The sequence below is a fragment of the Achroia grisella genome, unplaced genomic scaffold (genome assembly GCF_030625045.1).
Source record: "Achroia grisella isolate CSIRO2021 unplaced genomic scaffold, CSIRO_AGI_Agris_v1 utg780, whole genome shotgun sequence".
Taxonomy (NCBI): Eukaryota; Metazoa; Arthropoda; class Insecta; order Lepidoptera; family Pyralidae; genus Achroia; species Achroia grisella.
In genome coordinates, this window is record NW_026713020.1 from 666,830 (window position 1) to 689,489 (window position 22,660).

A 22,660-nucleotide genomic window follows, 5' to 3' on the forward strand; every position below is an offset into this window, starting at 1 on the left:
TTTAAATGCCAGTTTAATGTAACGGTCTAGTGCAACGATGTGCATACAGTCTACGTCGGATGATAATTACATTCCAAAAAATATGTTTAAGGTTTAGCAATGTTGTTTCCATTCTACTGTTAGAAAACCAAAATAAATGAACTAAAGTATTTGCATAATTTGTTTTTTATTAAAATATGAGTATAATTTTAAGGATTTTAGTTATCAGTATGTTTGCAAACCTATGACTTAAATATGCAGTAGTTACAAGAAATAAATCTTTTGATGAAAATGATGATGATAAAGAATACTTGTTTCTTACACAATATATGCTGGGTATCGTCAGTTAAATCATATATATATATATATGTTCACGTGCTATGACATTTGTATCTAAACTTTGTTAATTTGATTCTTTAATGAGATAATCACTGTTAATTGTGTAACAAAAAATGGTAAAAAATTTAAGAGATTTCATTTATTTGTGTGCAAGATAATTTGCGAAACAACCGACAGGGACCCAATATGTAGTCTACGTAACGTAAAAGGACTTTTGTTTAATTAAATATTGTATTAGAAATTAATATAATATGTTACACACAGATTGAAATTTATTTTGAGAAAACTTATAAAATGATATTATTATAATACGTACTATTAATATCAACTAGAATTAATAATCTGAAACAATGGACACCAATCCTGAAAGCGTGAATGTGGAGACAGTCACGAGAAAGTACCCTCTAAATTTCTACAGACAACACAACAGCCAGCTCTGTTCAGTTAACAATTGTGTCAACGTAATGCTAAGTTAGGTAAGTCTAGAAGGTTTTTACTAAACAAAAGAAACTACATTATTACATTTATAAATTCTACATAATTTGTATACAAAGTTTTAAAAATTTTTGTTTTTAAAATTTTGTTTTTAAAATTCTACTTAATTCTGGTTTTGATACTTTGTTGTTAAAATTAAATTAGGAAAAACTACGTATTTTCAGCCATCGTAATTGTTTTAATAGTCCGACTTAATTTTTTTCGCTAACCGATGTGTTCAATTCGAAACCGATATATAATATCAATTACAAAAAGTTCGGTAATATTATCTTTTTACTATTTTTAACCATATACCATCTAGACTAGTCAAAGTTATAGCCTTAGGATCATAACGAAGCTGAGATTTTGTTTTCGTAGAAGGAAGTACTTTGAATTTTTGTAAAAATGATGCTACACCCAACACTGTCTGAACTATCGCGAAGCGCATACCTGTAAAGGTGGAGAAAAAACGTAAACAATATTTATAAATACGTAACAAAACAGATGCATTATAAAATCCTGTCATTCTTACCAATACAATTTCGGGGACCCTCTCCAAATGGCATATGAGTGAATTGTGGTCTTTTGATTTTATTTTCAGGCAAAAAATTATCTGGATTAAATATTTCAGGATTTGAAAAGTATTTACTGTCGTGTTGGAGTCCACTCACTGATATAATAACTGGTGTATCTTTTTGTAATTTAATATTTGTTCCAGGTATATCATAATTTGTTTTACATTTACGAAATAATACTCCTGCCACTGAATGTTTTCTTAATGTTTCTTCAAATACCATTTCCAAATATATCAACTCCTTAACTGATTCATAAGTCAGTTTATTGTTATATTTTTCAGTAACTTTGACTATTTCTTGATATACTTTCTCCTGTATATTCTGATTTAGGGCGAGTTCGTAAAGCATGAAAGACATAGTTGCAGATGATGTCTCAAATCCAGCAGCATAAAAAACCAATGCTTGAGCAGCTATTAATTCATTGTCAATATAAATTTCTGACATTCCTGTATTTTCATTTTTTACGCTAAGATTGCCTTTTTCTTTTAACTCTATCATTAGATCCATGAAATCTTTTCTTAACATGGGTTTATTTCTTCTTTCCTCAATAACGTTTTTAACAAGATTTAAAAAGAAATCATTTATATCCGCACTTGTATTAAACATTTTTCTTAAACCGGGTATAATTATATCTAGAATAGTTATAAACTTAAGAAAGGTACTCGGCGAAAATACCCTTTTAGCCATTATTGTGAATTTATTTTGACTATCTGTATAGGTGTCAATATCAAGACCGAATGCGCATGAACCAATAGCTTGTAGCGTATATTTGGATGCTAACAATCTTATTTCATGGTCAATATTTCTTTCAACAATATATTCCACATAATTAGTGTAATTTTCAATACAGTTTTCAATTAAAGGTATCATGTCTTTCAATCTCTTAGACGTGAATACGGGTGTGAGCTTTTGCCTCAAAATTCTCCATTTTTCACCTTCAACAGAAAACAGATTTTCAGCAATACGACTACGAGATCTACTGATACCTCTATCTTGAAAAAATTGAAAATCTTTAATCAATATCTGTTTGATTAATTCTGGATCTCTGATTAGCAGGAGAGGTTGAAAGCCACGGTAGATGCCAACAATTTTTTCTTCTGGGTATTGTTTATAAATATCTTTTATACACTGATTCACTGATTTCTTTTGCAGTATCACAGTTCCGAAATTACCTAAAAAAGGTAGTGGACGAGGTCCTCTGACACCTAATTTTATCCAATAAGTATATTTTTGTTTTGCAAAGTAATAGAACGTGTATAATAGTACGAGTACGTATAACCACAACATCTTGCTCGCAATCTTGCCTATTCTTTAGTGTATCGAGCGCAGTAGAATGATACCGCTATTTATAGCACCCACTGACTCTTCTTATCAATGCAAATATAATAATTATATAGCACCAATATGTACATACTGAACAAAATAATTAGCATTATTACATTTCTCGGTAACTATAATGTGAAAAGATGTACTTTTGTAGCAGTGTGAGATCGTACTAATGTTACTTAAATTTGTATATAAGATATCAAAATCAAAATAATGACTAATGATTTCTTCTCCTTATATGTAAACTTTAAGTTGTCTAATGTGAAAGCAAATATATTTCTGTCTGTGATATTTATATACCATTTTTAACGGTAATTATTTAATATCAATAAAATTTTATGAAAATTCTATTGTTTTCCATTTTTTCCATTCCCCGTTCCATTTTAACCCTAACAAATTAATTTTAAAAATATATATTTTTATTTTTTCGAGCTATTAATATTAATGTGTGTGTATATACAACAGAAAAGTAAGTAGTAACTATAAACAGTACTTAATAAACTGTGACATTTGCAAAAATATCACAGTTTGTATGTATACATACTTCACATTAACATTACAGATTTTAACTAATTTTGACTCTTACCAATAGTTACCAATAGTATATTCTTCAAAAATAAATTAATTTACTTCAAACAAAATTATTAACTAGCAATATTTACAATCTATTACAGAAAGCAATAAATACTGATTTAATACCATTTTATTTTAAAATAATATTATATTTAATTCGTTACATTCGATATATTTACTGTTTAAATTCATTATAAATTATATTTTAATATATTACAAAAACATATATACTTATTAGGTATATAATACTACTTTTTTGTAATATTTTAAAATAAAATCCGCACAATTTGTTTGAGGTTTAGTTGAAACTTGATGTCCAGTTGTTGTGAAGTTGTCACAATTATGGGAGCACATCATACATACTACACCAGGGACATAAAGTGGGGAATGTCACTGATGTGATTAATCCAACACGACTCGTTAACGACGGGTAAAGTTGGCCGTTGTTTATAAATTTTGAGGCTAATGAGTTCTCCAACTTATTGTTACCGGGCAGGAAAAAGTTGCAAACTTCACAATTTTAACCTACTTCGCGCTTGTAAATATATTAATTTATCAGCCACACATTTATAAAATTGAAAATTATATATTTTGGTTAGAAAAATGAGATATAGCAATGAAACATGGCACAATGCATTTTTACCGACAGACGACAGTTATCACTTTCAACGAGGTATTTTAATAGCTGTTGTTATTTGTAATGCCGTAGCAGAGTTTGAAACGAATATTTTGTGTATATTTTACTAGTTTAGTAATCAATAATTTAAATAATCAACCAAATGTTATTTCTCAAATCTATTCTATATTCCATATAATTTACAAATGCTAATTTTCTGTAGTGACAAGCCAAAATAAAATATTCGTCAACCTTTTTTGTAAAAGCACCCAAAATATCCGTTCCGTTTTTCTCTACTTAGAGGTACATGATTCCTGATGATTGTATCAGTTTAGGAAGAAAGTAATTTGTAGTTAATCATCGGGGTCCGTGGTAATTATTATGTAAGCTGTGTGTTTCAGTTACAGTAAGCCAACACAGCTAGCTTGTTTACCAGACTTTCCACATCAATTAAGAAAAAAATACTACCAAATAATGACAAGAACATTATTTTCAAACAGGAACGACACTGTTGAATATTTGTAATTATATTTTCAATATTTGTAATTTAATAAAGTTATCTCGTGCATACATAACGTAACATAAATACTGGAAGGAACGGAAAACGTAAATAAGAATCACAATAGCTTTTATTTTAAACACAATCCACCCAAGTAAGCTGTTTTTACTGACTAAATAAATTGCCGGATTTTTTAAAGGCTTTACGCGTCTCTGATCAATGAGGAGGCTTTACATTTTGTAATAGAGGATTTTGCCTTTCTCTTTCTTTCTTAACATTTTATATATATCTCTTACTCTTCTTTGAGATAGAGGCAGTGCGGTAAACAGTAAGTTGTCGATTTTTATTAGCGCCCTTTAGGGTTTTTATAAATTTGTTAGTGGTGTAACTAATTTGATTGAGTTAGTTGTTATTTTATAACTGATACAAGACGAGTAAGTGATACATCTGCTTTTTAAGTTATATTTATATCTTAGTTATTATTATTATCATTTATTTATAAGTTAATATTGAAATTATTTATTTTCAATGTCAACTTATTGCTTATCTTCAATAAATATTTTTTAGTACTTACCTATAAAATAAGATAAAAAATAAATAAATGTAACTTAATTACATATACGAAATATAATAAAATTTATTATATGTAATATAAAACATTTACTTGATTTCAGCACATATAAGTGTATATTCCAGTAAAAATATAGATATAATAACGACCCTTATTATAAGTGAATTATATGAAATAATAAAAATTGTTGTCTTATATATTAGTTATTATCTAGGTATATATAATAATTAACTTGTATGCACGTATATTAGGTAATTTAAATATATAATAACCACACAAAGCTGACGTTTGACAGTTTAATTAAGCATGTACTGAGCCTGATACGAGGGTCTAACAACATCAGAGCAACATCAGACTCCAATCACTCCTGTCCTTAATTTGTGTTGTATCGTAGGAATACTGTCTCTATGTTTAACGCAATAAAAACTATATTATACTATCTCACCTTCCCTTATTGATCTTTGAGGTTAAAATAAACTATTGCTGTAAGATGATTTTGAATTGTAAGTTGATCATTAATTATTTTTAGAAATTTTCCACATGAAATGCAAAATAGTATAAACCAATATTTAAAAGAATACTGTACCTACCCAATGATACAAAAAGTTTTAACATCGTATTCATATATTAAAAGTTATAATAGAACGTTAGAATATAGGTATATTTTTTATTATATCGTTTGTGCCTGTAATTTTTAAGTTTAATATTATTGCAGCAGGTATATAATTTAAACGGAGGCTCAAAAATAATATGTTTATTTCAATGTAAGTACTATTTAATGTACTACTCACGTAGTGTTATTGGATATTCCGCACTATCACTAATCGTTTTGTGTCAAACAAGAGTACCTACTTATGAACGATATGGTCTGCACCCGTTCTATCGAACCAACTGTAAAAGCCTGTACCTATGTATATACCTAAGTACCTATTTAATAAAACTCTTTATTACATACTGAAATAAAAAGTACAAAAAAGAACACATGGAATAAAATTTCTTAACAAGAGCCAGCGCTTAAAGCTATCTCTTATATGTTCTCCATACACAACAAAGCATTTAGAATATATGTATGTATATTATAAGAAGGCAAAAACCATTTAATATAAGTACATCATCTATTATTAACTTACAGTCTTAGAAATTTGCTAAACTATTCTTCTTGGCTGAACCTGCATTCTAAATATGGTGGCAAAATAAAAAAATACTATTACAACTCTAGAAATAATCTTTATTCGAATAAAATTTTAATTCTATTTGAATCCGATTCGAATCTGTCTATTTGAAATGATTTCGCCGTCGATACCATATTTGAAAATAGCAGAAAGCTAAAATAGTTAATTACCTGTATGCGGAAATACACAGAACTATTAAAAATTCAGAGTGCAAAGTGCAAATCGGTGTAGTTATAGTCGCGGCTGCATTTAGCCGGTCGCGTCTGGACAGTTTGCCACGCTACCTACCACCGACCGTCTACTCTACAAATAGACCGTACTACCACTTAGACCAAGAGCTTGCTAATATTTTAACTAGTTCCGATGTAATATTAGCCAGCTCCAGGCCGTATCCGTTACTTCACCTAAGCAGACGAAGTCGCAGGAAACAGCTAAAGTTAAGACAAGGATACGTAGAAACCTATATACAATGTGTGGTGTACAATCTATCTTCATACCAAATTTCATTAAGATACGTTCAGCGGTATAGTCATGAAAATGTGTTAATTAGACTGATAGACATACTTTCGCATTCATATTACTATGATTCTTGGTTCAGCTGTATAACCTCATGTTGTATTGGGATACGGTAGACGGATAACATTTTTGCATAGTACTTTTTATGACATTGTTATCAATTGAGAGTTAGAAGCAAAGTTAGTGTAATAAAACCTTACTGATATAAGTTATTGTAGTTAAGTAAAACTAGTTGAATTTCTCGCTAGGTCATCTCTCTAAGTTGGCAACTAAATTTCACGGTGTTCCTAAATAGCTAAAAAACATAATGATTGTTTTTTATAATCAGTGAGGAAATATTTCACTGTATAGCAGAAAGTCTTCACATTGTAATCATGTCCAGGACTATATGTGATTTCGTACTAAACTGAAAATAGCGATCTGCAAATATGAAAATTGATTTTGACACGTTTTCCTATACCTGCACCGCCGAACACAGCCTTATCTATAATTCAAAACTAATTTCTGTATTTTAGCTGTCTGTCTACAAATGTAACATGACAATCGAAAAATTGCTCATTGCTTCAGATTTAGATCTAAGACGTTGCTCGTATAAAATACATTATCTTAATGAATAAGACTCCTAAGAATATAGTATAGATATGTATTACGAAATTCATTTTATTTCAAAGTATCTTTCGTGGATCTGTGTGCTATTTGATGTTTTGTCTAGATGAGTTACGTCGTATTCTATACATTTATCTAATTCTGTTTACCCACTTACTAACAAATAATCTAGTACCCTATTTTGGATTAGCGAAGGTTTCATCTTAATTTATCCCAGCGAAAATCGTTGGCTGTTATAGCTATTGTATTCTTATTTATAATATATTAACATTATTTTATTGAATTAATATGGAAATTCAGTATATGTATGTATATAATACATATTTAATGTATATTAGAATAATGTGGTCTTTTAGTGATATATATCATTTATTTAATTCGTTTTAGCGACTCGGTCAATGAGGAGAGAGAGTCAGAAGGCATTGAATATAATATATAGGTATACATATATTAATGTTACACAAATATTACAGTAATTAGTAGTGTACTTCAGAGATGCTAATCATATCTATAAATTTAAATTAAAAATTAACGCTATCTGGTATTTTCATAAGAATTCTTAATAAAAGAAGTAATATCTTTTAATTTTCTTTTCCCTTTCCCTCCCTTTTAGTTGTTGGTTGATTCTCAGAACTACCTGATATGCACACAATTTTTTACAAAAATCGGTAAAGCCGGTTTCGGAGGAGTTTGGTAATAAACAACGCGACACGAGTATTTTATATATTAGAAATTATACCTCTATAAGTGTAAAGAGGACAAATGATAACTAAGTAGTTAAATAGACAAAATAAACCATTTCTATACCACGATAAAGTTTAAAGTCGCTATGAGACAATATTTCCGAGGCATGAATGATGCGATTCGGTGCCATGCCATTGAATATTTCCTGCCCTCCCAACTCTGACTGTGGTCAGAATCGTCTTCCTACGTAAAAGTTTTGTTTTCATTAGTTTGTTGTACTTTACAGCGGATGACATGCTGTTCTCAAACTTTCCCATTCCGTACAACTCCAATATATCAATACATACATGCTATGTAAAGTTCTACTGTGTATTACATTATATATTTACTAAAGATAAAACATGATACAACATAATACGATTATAAGGAAACAAGTGAGGATCTATATCTATTTATAAATTAATGTATATTATGTATATGTATATATATATTTACCTACCTATTAACTAAATATATAAGATAAATTGCTATTTATTCTATCGCTCTGGTCTTTATATGAAAGTTGATTGCATTTAAAGTCTTTATTAAAAACTAATGAAAAGGGGGTTTAAACTAAAGCCTACGCTGAAATTATACGTAAAAGTAGGTAATTAGTACCTCTTCTCTTTGCAAAACATGATTAATACATGGACAGTCGTGTAAAGTAGGGCAGATGTTGTTAGAATTATCATTATCTATGAAATCTATAACAAAATTTACAAAATGATCTCTTTTAGTATGTAGGTTGCCAGATATTTGTAGCAATATTTTAGAGAGCAATCGACATGTATGAATAGTGCTAACTGGTGTTTGCTAGATATGAAGCTAATACATATGTATATGTAACATCACGTGTATAAGTTATTGTTCCTGGAAAAAATCTGGGTGGTCCAAAAAGGTGGCTCCGTATGCAAAATTTTAAACAATGTGTTTAAATAAATGAACGAAAAAACATAAAAAAAACTATATAACTATTTGTAAAGTATCTAAATATCTTCAAAGATTCTTCTACCGTATTAACATTTCAAAATTAAAGTCTAATCGATCAATCAGTGTGAAATCTGGTGGAAGGTGATTGAGAGCTCGACGCTTCAATAACTTCACGACGGAAAAACGCCGCAACCTGTGCTCTACTTGTGTACTACCACCCACACAAGTGGTTATAAATGAAGCTGAATAATTCTATTAATTACGCTGCAAGACGAAGAACAACATTCTGTTTTGATGAAATTGTTTAGTTCGCTCAATTTGTCTATTTCTTATCCCTCAAAGTGAACCATCTAGGTTTCTTTTAAATAAAAAAAATATTTCTACACACAAAATCAAAAACTGCTATTTTGTTAAGTGATTTCTTCAGCACGCCGCCTTTCAATAAAAGAAATTTCAAAATAAATTCTATTATATTATTTGCTTAGTTTTTTGTTATTATTTGTTGTCTTAAATATAATAAAAAATTATTATAATTAGTAATTATCAAAAAACATTCGCTTAAAATATTTGTACTGGAAACTAAAAATAATACTAGATCTTTGTTAAACAAATGTTTGTATAATTAATATTAATTTATTCAACTTGACGACCTATTTAATTAATATTGCTACCACGAGATTTGATATATTCAATTCCTAATACAGAACACATTCCCGTAGCGTCTGTACTAGACTAGTAATTTGCCAGGAATCATCAATCAACCTCAGAAATTAATATTTCCATAAAAACGTATGCCTCTTACTTTTTCTTTCGCGGCCGTAACAAACTGTTGGCTGTGTCGTTTATTTGCATATTTATAATATTATATTCAAATACAAATTATAAAGGTAGAAAAAGGAAGCGCGCCGAAACCAAATGGCAACGTGCCGTATCTTCATCGTAACGAAATTAACTGGCAGCTAACCTTTGTTACCCTATATTATATTTAACCTAAGCACTCTTGAAACTGTAAACTCTATTATTTCTAGCGAATATGACACCGTGCTTGTACAATTTGGCAACAAGATTACTTATGCAAGCAGTACAATATCCGTTACCTGAAGAGCTCTCTCAGTGGCATGTTGCATCCGGGATATTTGTAGTCTAATAAAATTACACTAGATTGATATATAGACACGTAAAGAGTAAAGTAATATAATATATAATAATGTATTACAATAGTGTAATGAGGTTAATTTACTCTTTACATGTTACAAAAACCTATGTAACTTAGGTTCCGAACGAATAAACCTGTTTCAAAATAACTTTTATTTTTTACAGTAAACTGCATCATAATATGATTTTATAGGAGAAAAGCAATATGCAAATCCTGTAACATTACATAGATATGGTCTGCATCACCCAAGTATAGAGTATTAGTATAAGTATCTAAGTATACATAAATATTATTAATAATTATGCTTTTCAAAATCTCTACTAAAGAATTATGTAAAATAAAACTTATTTATACAAAATACGTCACCGTTGTTGACATTCCCATAGGATAGTACCTGCCCTGATATTGGAACTCTATGAGTTACTTAGTGAAGAGTAAACGTAATTGATCGAGTGATTCTCTAACATATTCAATCTATGTAAGTATGTACATACGGATATTGTAGTGTCTATTATTTAATCATATGATTATTGCGTTTTCAATTTTAGGTAGAAATATACATTTAAATTAAAGTATTCCTAAAATTAGACCTATCCTATAATTTTATAGGATTCAATTTTTTGATGTATTATTCACAATAGAACATCTATAATATATACTTTCATATGCAACTAGAAATCTTATATTATTTTAATTTCATTATCGTAAATCTAAACTGAAATATTCAGGCTGATATTTTAGATTCTTATAATGTACCGCTATATATGAAATGACATTGACAATATGCAAATAATACGAGTATAATTTTAATACAAGGTTTAATTAATTAGGACTGATTATAAATTTACGTTTAATCAAGTGGAGTAGTAGTGATGTGCCGGCTCTGTGAAATGTAGAGCTCTGCTGGGAAATCAGTGTTCGGGGCGACACGCGAACCGACTCTAATTCCATGAAACCCAAACGATCTCATTTTCATCTCATAATGCCTGATTACAGATATTACATTCGTTATGCAATTTTGCTACAACATTTTGTTAGACAATTATATGTATTTTTTATTAGGTATAATTTTTGTTATACCTCTATAATGGCCAACAGTTATATGGCCCATCGGATGGTAAACATTACCCTACCTTATAGATACTAAAATACCAGGGGTATCAAGTACGCGTGGCAGACCCTTATCCTAATCAGAAGGTTTTCTTAAGAAAATCTAATACTCGTTTAGAAAATAAGAACACCATACTTAACGGGCGTAAAAAAGACAAGACTACCACTGACATAAATAGCTACAAAATAAATATAAAAAGGAATACAGTAGAAGTTTATTTTTCAGTCATTATTAGTATAGTTAAAAATATTATTTATTAACTTTAAAATTAATTAAATTAATTTTTAAATTAATATTATTAATTTAATGTTTCCTCACATAATCGAAATTTTCTACAAGAGAGTCTTGTAATTCAAAGCCGTAGCCATTAGTATTAGATATAACAGTATTATAAATCAAATAATTTCAAAGCATAAAATACATTTCCCGGAGCATATAAGTCTACACACTTCCATAGGCCGTACGCGCAAACAAACATATGAAACAAAATATTAAGTAGGTATTTCGACGTCTGCAAAGTGAGTTTCTAAACTCAAGCAGTCCGTTTGTTATTTCAAACACGAAATTCACAGAACTGTAACAACTAATTACACGAACAAAAGTGTAAATTTGAGATTTGTAAAGTTTGTAAAGGACGCAATGAGAACAGTAGGTAAAATTTGAAACGCAATTAATTCCTTTAAGAAATTGGATGTTGCAAAGTGAGAAACACGCTTTTTCCACAATACAAACTTCAAGAAGTTGAATTTGTAAATATTTTTTACTGACAATTTGCATTTTTATAAGTGATAATAATAATAATATAATCGATGACTCATTCAGAAAGAAGAAATTCTCAAAACTCAAAAAGTATCGATATCCCCTTTTCATAGCTAGAATATTATTATACATATTATTTCTACAACATACCTAACTGTTGCTTTGTTGTCCGTCTGAGCAATAACAATTCTTTATACAAAAGTTACAAGTAGGACAGAACCTAAACAAATAGGCTGTTGAAAAAACTAAAAGCAATATAATGCCTTCCAGGAAAGAAAATAAAATTTCTCCAGCTTCACTCGACACCGCCCCTTTCCCAAGACAATTGGACTAAGAGCTTCGGAAATATAATACACGACTTCAAGGTACCATTATATAAAGTCACTTTGTAATCTTTAAAACACCAAACTTTTGCAAGAATAATGTATTCGAGTTTATTAAATTAGAAAATATCAAGCAAGTAAGAAATTAAAGGTCCAAAAGAAAGTTTATAAAGATTTCTCATCAATTACTTCGGCTATGGCAATGTTTCCGCAACTGGGTTTTCTCCGAAGTATTGTTGGATGAAATACTGCTCTAACTTTCCTTCATTACGTCCCAAATGTTGTTAAAAGTGTGAGGAAATTGAGAAATAGTTTGTGTGGTCGGATAAATCATTTGGCTAAAATAAAACAGCACATATGTTCAACTAGAACATTCAAAGGGCAATAAATATAGCTCGCCGCGTGTGGTTCAGGCCAAACTACGTTTATTGAGTTACGCAGCTACAAATACACGATCCTATACTAAAACACAGTATATAACAGTATAGGTAATAATTAAAATTTATATTTAAATATTTTTTAAGTTAATGGAAAGGCAAACAAGCTGACGTGTAATGGTCCATCTAATGGAAAGTGGTGTTATCATCACCTACATCTATACAACAGCACCACGGACATATTATCATGATATGACGCCCGGGATATAATCCATTCCTGAGTACTACGGCGATATATCACCATAACCTTTAATTTCACTGCCATATGTTGGTTACTTGGAACCGCCGAAATTGGTGAGAACGATCTTGTACAAAGTCTACTTCGGTAAAATAGCTGTAGGTAATAATTAAAATTAAATGTGAAAGCAAAGTATTTCATAGTTTGAAATCTAAATTGCTGCGTCGTGGAATGCCTTTCCGTCCCATTTTGTGGTCACACTTTGATGTGCCGAGCGACCGAACCTTGGAAAATGCTGAGTAGACGGCTCAGTGGCTTTGTTAAATTAAAATACTGCCTTCTTAGCTAAATCTCAATAGAAAATATCTAAAAACTATCTCATTACAATACCACAATACGGACCGTACTTAAAATTTCTGGAAAACCATACTAATACTAAAGAAATTGCAATTATATTACGTACCTAGTACTTAGGAACCTACTAAAACGTAGTATCACAGATAACATAATATTACATAATAGTACTAAAAATACTTTTCTAATATGTATGTCTATTTTTACATTGTTAATTACTTATTAGGTATTTTAAATGAATAATTATTCTAAACACGAAACATATTTATCTTTTATTAATCCATCTAACTAAAACATTCTAATATTTAAGTCAAATGAATAATGAAAATACGCAACGTCAGCATGTACATAATTAAAATATTTACCACACTGTTAACGGTACTTATTTAAATAATCCATAAATATATAAAAAAAATTTCAAACATCAATCCTATTAGTTACTAATGCTTAAAACTTTTCATCCTCTCTACGACCAAATATTTCTAGGTATGGTAATTTAAATGGAAAATCAAAGCGACCAAGGAATCCATTTAGAAGTGTGCGGTTAAAGCTACAACTCTAGGGTCTCGTAATAGTATTGTTATAAATCTACCACTTTATTGAGGCCCTTTGTGACCTACGTCGCAATTCGGTCAAATGACTGACTTAAATAGAGATAAATGATTTGTGAGTATGCCGTGACTACTACTAAACTTATATATTGTAATAATTAGTGAAATTAAATAAAACTGAGCAATTTTTTTATGTAATTGGAATAGGGTTATTGGCTCACTTGTTCGTAAATATTAAATGTACGAGTATATATACTCGTACATGGATGGCTATATGGAGATTACTTGATCATGTGACGTCCGTGAGACGACACTTATCTGTTCTGGAGGACTAGGATGTTATGACTGTTATCCTATAATTTTACTGCCTAATTCACCTTACAACCGAGACATAACTTACAAAGCTAGCTGCTCGCGGCTAAAATGGCTGATTCTGCTGCAATTGAGGTGCCCACGCAGACTTTACAGCCTAAGTAATTAAATAACCGTTACTTCCATACAGATAGCTATCGATTTAGCATGTTAACTGTAATAAAGTTAAATTTTATAATGTGTGGTATTTATATATGTGTGTTAGTGTTATTATAATTCCACTACTCAGGGTTCGATTCCTTGCAAGTAAAAATTTGTGTTCATGAGTACGATTGTTTGTATTGGTCGGGTGTTTTAATGTTAATTATTTGTCTATTTATTAAAAAGAAATATGTACTAAACTGTGCAGTATTCATATCACAAGCTACAGAGCTTCAACAGGGGACTATTTGGCACTCTGTGATTATTATTATTATTATTAGAGATATCTTTTTGAAACAACTATAATAGCTACCTAACTACACCAATCAGAATTATTACCAATGTCAATTATGTGGACCAAGTTACACTGGCACCCTTTCTGTCCCTTGCTCGGGCTCAGTGGGTAATTAACGCGACGATTGCGACGACCACGACCATTTTGGGTAGCAGTGACCGCGGGTTAAATAGACTATTTACTATGGCTTCTCATACCTACATCAACATCATAGATTTACCCATTTTATTATGAGACTACTGGGCCATGCAGTCTCATAACCTGTTAAACCGATAGCTACTTGTATTGAAGTAACAGCCGCAGCGTACATCGAGTATGTAAGCTGTGGCCTTATCTCGGGTGTTTCTTATCTTGGTTTTTAGAATATAATCGATCCTTTAAACCTATATCAAATGTAAAATATAAGTATAAAATATGAAGATGACATTATAAAACTTCTTTACGTCATTTCCGAAAATTACTACAAAAATTGCTGTATTTTAAAGAATAACATTTCAAAGTCCATTCCACTATCGCTACTATATACGACTCTATATTTTGTAACTCACATAAAATCCAAGATCTAAACAAAGTTTTATAACCCAGAGGCATCGCGATGTCACATACTGTCGTATATATGTATAGACGATCCCATGAAATATCCTGAATAGGTCAGTCGGTACCTACGTGTTGTGTAATAAGCAAATAGTTTTCCTAATATTAATATGTTACATAATACATAAGTTATTTATTGCATAAAAAACAATTGAATATATAATCATTATAAAAACTACTTATCTCTTTATCCTGCATATGTCAATGGTATAAAAGTTAGGTAGATATGAAAATGGGTGAACCAATAGAAGTATAGATACAATAATAAAATTTGTATGGCAGACTTAATAATTGTAACCTAAATAGATATCTATACCTACTATCTTAATCTATATTACTATTTTTTATATAAAATATGATTTACACGGATCATTCATATGTCAGTGTCAACTTTAATCGGATTACAAATGGCGTCGTGTGTTGTATTAATAGCTAACAATTATACCAGGATTGTCAATTAAATCAGCAGAAAGCAGTTTAATCCGGGTCGGATGGTGGACACAATTATTCATCAGTGGAACAAAGCCGGGTAATCCGGCCGTATTGACCGGTGCGGTGGTACCGCCGCACCCCGTCCTCGCAACCGTAAACACCCGCCCTTATTTGTCATTCAATAATGATAATGAAAGTTCATCAAAGGTGTACTAACTGTTAAACATAAAGAAATGTTTGTTTGTTGTTATTCCATGGTATGTGTGACTTCATGAAATTAATATCATAGTGAATAGGTACAGTGCCGTACTAAGCCAACGCAGGGCCTGTAGAAAACAATGCACCCTCGATTTCTATTCTAGTGTGATCAAGTATTTCTGGCCCTAGCCAAGTTCGTTTTTGATATGGCCCAACGTCGGGGAGAGGGTTAATTTGGTAAATTTTCAAACTCGTTATATTTCTTCTTTCTATTGTGTTTAGAGATTTAGACAGTACCTGGGTACTGGGTACTAGGTTTACCTATTTAGACAGATAGTTTAAAGTTAACACATGCGTGGAATCCAGTGGAATTTGAACGAAGTTCAGTATCTGCCGGCTCCTATCGACATTGAAATTCGTTGTTCCTCCACTCAGTGTGACCACGGTTAACATAAGTCGATGAACATAGTCGAGAAACGTCGAGAGAAAATATTTGTGTTAAAACCCTTAATAATGTTGACTATAACATAAGAAATTTACAGGGCCTGCTAATTACGCGGGCTTATATCATTTGTTACTTTTACTATTTGACTAATCAGGTACCGACCAGTAGCTAGTAGTAGAAAAGATATATAAAAAACCTATTTTTGCACAGTATTTTGCAACCGAAATGATGAGATTGAGTTTAATTGTACCTATAATACCTACACATTATATAAGCTTGTTACACATCAATAAATAAATAATTAAATAGCAACCTCTTAAACTTTATTGCCATATGTTGACTTATGAAGTTAGGGAAGCAGTAAGATCTGTATACGGAAATGACAATACAACACTTCGACGGTTGACACTACTTTTTTAAACGGGCTGCCATGATTTTACCATTTGCAGTAGGAATGAACAGTTTATCCTAATAACAGGACCAGATATTGTTAGTTATGTTACAGTAGCCGACAGCATTAGGTCAAATTTGTGGGCGTTAAAGTAGTTAGTACTATCCACGACAGTGGCTACTTAGTAAAACATTTTTGCTTATAATAAAAATTATTTATTCCTATTCTATTCTATTATTTATTTCTCTTTGTCAACTTTAGAAAGCTTCACGACAAGATAGAAATAAAACATAAGGAAGGAAAATTGTCAAATCCCACTTTATCAAAGCGGATTACAACTGATTTAGGATCCCAAATCGACTGGATCGAATAAGATATAACATTATCGAACGTATTTAAATGTATACTAAGAGATACGCAAGTATCCAGGATCGTTGTCAACTAATCTAAATGCCGTAACTTAAAGTTCATTCGTTTCCCATAATATACATTAATAATGTACTGTTTTCTATTTATCGTTGATAACATTAACTATGAATTTCGTTCTGGTACTATCCAAGCTTATGTTCATGGCCATGTTTGCGTAAACAACATATACTGAGTATGAATTAAGTGGTAGGCAGTTTATAATCAGATATTTGCGTAAGTCAACTCTATTTGTGTAACGTATGTTTATCATACCTATATAGTGGAGTGAGTATTAGCGGGTAATAGCTAAGACTACGTATCTATTACATAGCACTGTAGTCCCATTGCAAGCAGTTTGCAGCATAAACAGGTTTTTAGACAACTATAGTGGCAATCAACCATACGGCCGATCTAATGGTAAACAGTTATCGTAGGCACTGAAACTACGAAATATAGAGCATGACATCAATGCTCCGGAATGGCAACGATACCACGTGCATTACATGATAGTGCGATGTTCGTAGTGCTGTTGTTATTGGCGACGGTTATCAGTTACCCCCAAGTGGGTCATCAGGCTGATTGCCATTTAAGTTATATAAAAAAACAACAGGACTAGTAAAATTTAAAAAACAAGCTAATAAGACGCGCAAAATATTGTTGTATGTTCAAAATACGATACTTGTCCAATTATGTTAATATAATATACGGTGCAGATTTCAATTAATTCCAGATTCTATATTAAGTTATCAACATCATCATTATACAATCTAATAGAATATCTAAGTAAATAACACTAATATAGATATAAACTTGGATATAGCACATTGCAAAGAAAACGATTCCAGAATTTCATATTACAATAAAAGTAATATACTATAAAAAGACACTTAAACTTACACTCTAGGAATGTTATAACAAAAGCTAAATAAAAAATAACATTCTGTCTGGCGCTTGTAGAAGGCTTTCTAGCAAACAACCTTAAAAATATTTCATTTCTGGAATTGTTTCGAGTCAGAAATAGCGCCAAGTGACATTTAAACTGATGTGTTCCGCTCAGTAACTGAGAGAGGTACATTTATTAGAGGGTCCGTTTTAAAAATGAACCAACGGACGAGTTCTATCAGCCAATTAGTTGTCATGTTATTTCTAAATAAAGTTTTCTATTTAAACAATTTTGTTTTTGAAGATGATTACATCTGCACAGTACTTGTATATTGATATGTATATGTAGGTATATGTATAATTAGGAGAATCTGAACCGTGTTTCAGTCATATTAATTAGGTAGAGTACCATTCACCGAGGATATAAATTCTAGGCCGTAGTCAGAAGTAGAATGGTTAATTATTTTATCTCCGAAATCACGGCATCATACGTTATAAACCTTTTCACACGAATAACTGGAGTTATACAATTTACTAAATGAACGTAAGGTCATAACATGACCCAAGATATGCGATGCTGTATAGATCACCTTGGTTGGTAACGTGACACCCCAAGTACATAGCTACTCGTACCGACAAGGGTACATACATATGTTACGTACATATTCGTACGTGACTAGACTTGGAAGAAATTCGATTGCTCGCGCGGTTGCCCTGCCGATCATCCAGAATCAATTTGAGATTAAATCTGAATTTCATATGAACCCTCCTCGATTATACCACACCATTTGATAATATTTAATCTTAATTATCATCCGCCAATATCAGAATATATTATTAGACAGTAAGTTTTTTGTTATTGCCTCTTGATATACAAAAGATACGCCTAGAATAATAAATTGAAAATTGAAGGCACCACAGAAGAATCTTAAACTGTTTTCAGTCTCTGCTCGTCACATAAATGGCCTGCTACGAAAATAGATAGATAGATTAAAGTTCATAACCGTCAAATTCTATATGTAATAAACCTAAAAAAGTAAATATACAATTGTAACGCCTACAAATCGAGATTGTTCTTATAATTTGTATATGCACAAATATATACACAATATCTGTATGTACTGTCATAGCTCATGCAGACACTAACTATTGAGTAATATTGCCGAGCTATTTAATATCTGACAATCCAGATCATCTATCTATAGTAAACGTCGTTGTATTCACACTATATCACCTACCTCCTAGTGGATCCACCCAATCTGTTCACGTCACAGTAATAATACCTAAAATGAAGAGGTTCAATATCAATTACAATATCTGAAGCAGCTGTTTCCATTTAACCCCAAAACTGTTTAATTAATTTTGGCCGACACCGCCAAAAGTTGCGCGACAGTGTTTGCCTGATTGTAAATAAGGACAGCAACTCAATAAATAGTAAATATTTGTGACATCGATACCTACTCGTGCAATAATTCTCAGAAAATTTGTAATGAAACCAAAATGTATTTATAGATTTAAGTGTTTAAATTATAGCAATTCTGTTTTCCACATTTTGCCACGGAATCCTACAAAGGGTTGCAGTCATGAATTTAAAACTTTTATTTTTATACGACTTAATTTAGGCAAAAAAAATTAAGTGACATCTCGACTCATTCGAGTTTGTGGGAAAAAACTTTAATTCGTTCTCCGAGTAAATTTTTTCAGACAGCGAAAATTAGGCAGTCCTTAAGAGCCACGGGCGCGAACGCAAATCCGATTTGAGTAATGAAACGGGACTAATTAAAAAGTCGGAAGAGAAATTGTGGGAAAACAAGGCTTTCTTCGAGCTGTTATTTATTTAGGGTTTACGGCTCACTTACAATAGAAAATAAAGGCAAATTTATATTATAAATTGGAAACACGAAATTATAAATTATCGACAACATAACAAATTGGCTCCACGTAAAAGCTGCGTGTGTCGTGATTGCGTGCTAGCTGTAACTTTTAGGTAAATGTACAGTAGGAAACCTTTAGGAAACAGTTTGCTATTACACGACTAAAATATATCCGTTGCTTGAGTCAGTATATTTAATATATAAAAAGATTTAAACAAAAGCTCGTACTTCTACGTGACTAATTATATAATAAATTTAGTAGGTAGAATATATAGATAGATAGATATATAGAGTATAATAGAAGAGAATAAAGATTAGCGACTTAAAAAGTAGAAATTTCTCAATTCGCCTAACTTTTTCTCTGGATTGCGATGTGGGGATACATGAACTCTGTAATAAATGTTTATATATATTTTTAACAATAAATTAATTTTACGTCTATTGTCGCTGAATTGTGAGTTCGCCATGAATAATTCAATAACCTGATTTCGTCTACATGTTTTTTATGGTGTAGAACATCTTTATGGAGAATAAGCATGACAAAAAAAATATTTTGTTAACCGTTGGCGAAAAAAATTATAAAAAAATCTAATGATATAGGTACCTCATTGAACTTGTCAACCTATAGTATAAAACGTCCCAGTAAAACGATAACAAAAATATAGCCAAATTCTAGAGTAATAATAAAGTAACTGTCACGCGAGCAATGGTAAACATTTTTAGTTTGTTCTGTAGGTATTAAAATTAAATAGCTAATGATACCTTTTTACATATAGTTACGAACTTTCGACTGACAACCGATATGGTTAGGTATCTATTGAAAATGTCTAAAACAGATTCTTGCCGTATAAATACAATATTTATTTCCAGTATATTTAGTTCCAGCTATAAAACGATGACTGGAAACGATAATTAAAGTAAAAGATGAGACCTTTTTATATTATTTTATGTTACATAGCTACGATAGCATGTAACATAAAATAATATAGCGCGTACAAGATGAAGCAAACGTTCAAAGTAATAAGTAATCATCTTAAAGCTTTTCATCTAGTCGGGTAATGTCAATGCCCGTGCAAGACGAAATCTTTTAAATATGCTTGCGCTTCTTACACTATACTCGAGAATTAAAAGTCATAAACACTTTTTGCATACATTTTTATCATTTGGTTGTGATTACATCTCCAAAATTCAATTTATTTATGACCGTGGTATATTTTAATATTATCATTACAAATAGGCAAAAGTAGACTACATATTAATTTCATGAATGGTGTAAAAACCACAAAGACAATATTTACATTTTCTTTAGATTAGATTCATATCGCTATGATTTTTTTATATGTACCTGTTTGTGTATATAATAGGGACCAAGAGTTACAATAATGTTACGTTGCCTGAATTAAAGAAATGCTGAAGTATATGTCTGTTTGACATTCACTCTGCTAAGATTTGTTACCTTAAGAATCTAAATAACAGAATAGATCTTTAAAAAAATATGTGAAGATAGACTAAACTTTACGATGAGGACACAGATAACATCTTCTGTCCGTCATTGACGCATAAGTCAATACATCGCCCTTCCTTTCAAATAACAAAAACAACAAAACTAAACCATTAGTTTTTAGGTCTAATATGACGGAATTTTCGTAGATCTATAATTTGGTATCGTCAAATTTAATTCAACATTTACGATGCTCGAGTTAGGTGGGTGCAAAGTGCAAGGCTTAGTCTATTTTTAACCCCAACAATAATTTTGAGAAACCTAGGTAGGTACGTACTTAAATATAGCGTTACGGTATTATATCCAGAATATCGGGGGCGTCATACTCCACAGATAGTTTGGCAATCACAGATGACTTAGTATAAACATAATATAAATAAAACAACATTAAATTTTATAATACAAAGAAAAAATATTTTATTTCAATATTACTTTGTTTTGTAAAAAACCAACTTAAATATGAGAATTATACAAGAAAATCTTACAATATGCCCTTGTTTAATTTTAAATCTTCTGCTCAAAATAATTATGATACGATTAACATCCACGAAAATCCGCTTAGTAATTATATTATATAATAATCTATTTGTAATACTTTTAAATCAAAAGTTTATGACTTTTGTCTAATTCATACAAAACATCTTATAAATTCAAAATTTTCATTCATATTCATCACATCTGCCACAAAGGTAACTAAAAAGTAATAGAACGTTAAGTGTTCCTATTCAATAAATTCAAGGAATACATTGTCATATTTTTCAAATTCTATTTAACAATACACAGCGTCATTCTACACTTAGTAAAAAATACCACAAGTTAAGGATATCATTACATTTTAACATTTTAGTCAAAAATAAATAGAAAAATAGTGATTACATTTATATTTCGTAGAAGTAGTAATATATCTTGCAATAAATAGAATTGATTACTTAGAAGAAACCAAGTTATTCTGTTTTTTTTATATCATACATGCATGTATTTAATGAAACGAATGAACGTTTTACATAATTAAATGTAAGAACATTTAATTATGTAAAACGCAATGCCTTACAAATAATGGAATATTAAAACGGCATACATTTTAATCTCGATTCACTCATCCAATAGGATTTTCATTGGCACCAATAACATATAAAAAAAGTAACTTCAAAAAACCAGACAAATGTCTTTAGTCAAGTTACAATTATGCAAGTTCACCTGTACATAAGAGTGTGACAGGGATCGTGTTCACGAAATACAACAACAAAATATGACACAATACATGAGCTTCTTTATGATGATACATCTTAAAATAACGATTCCCTAATGTAATGCTGGGTTCTCAGCTGTTATACTACATGTTATACTACATGCAGTGAT

General features: G+C 30.7%; 1 protein-coding gene across 1 annotated transcript; it reads right to left on the reverse strand.

Annotated features, from left to right (window-relative positions):
* On the reverse strand, nucleotides 1–2,667 carry LOC131851125 (cytochrome P450 6B2-like). Its single transcript, XM_059201557.1, has 2 exons — nucleotides 1,325–2,667; nucleotides 1–1,242 (listed from the first exon to the last, which is right to left on the reverse strand). The coding sequence occupies exons 1-2, from the start codon at nucleotides 2,652–2,654 to the stop codon at nucleotides 1,079–1,081; spliced, it is 1,494 nt and encodes a 497-aa protein (XP_059057540.1). The 5' UTR covers nucleotides 2,655–2,667; the 3' UTR covers nucleotides 1–1,078.
* Nucleotides 2,668–22,660: the final 19,993 nt, after the last annotated feature.

What these genes read in the sequence shown, in the direction of transcription:
- LOC131851125 (XM_059201557.1), bottom strand. Translation starts at nt 2,654, where the DNA reads ATGTTGTGGTTATACGTACTCGTACTATTATACACGTTCTATTACTTT. An exon ending in GGGTCCCCGAAATTGTATTG is followed by an intron (nt 1,243 to 1,324) that starts GTAAGAATGACA and finishes CCACCTTTACAG; the next exon opens with GTATGCGCTTCGCGATAGTT.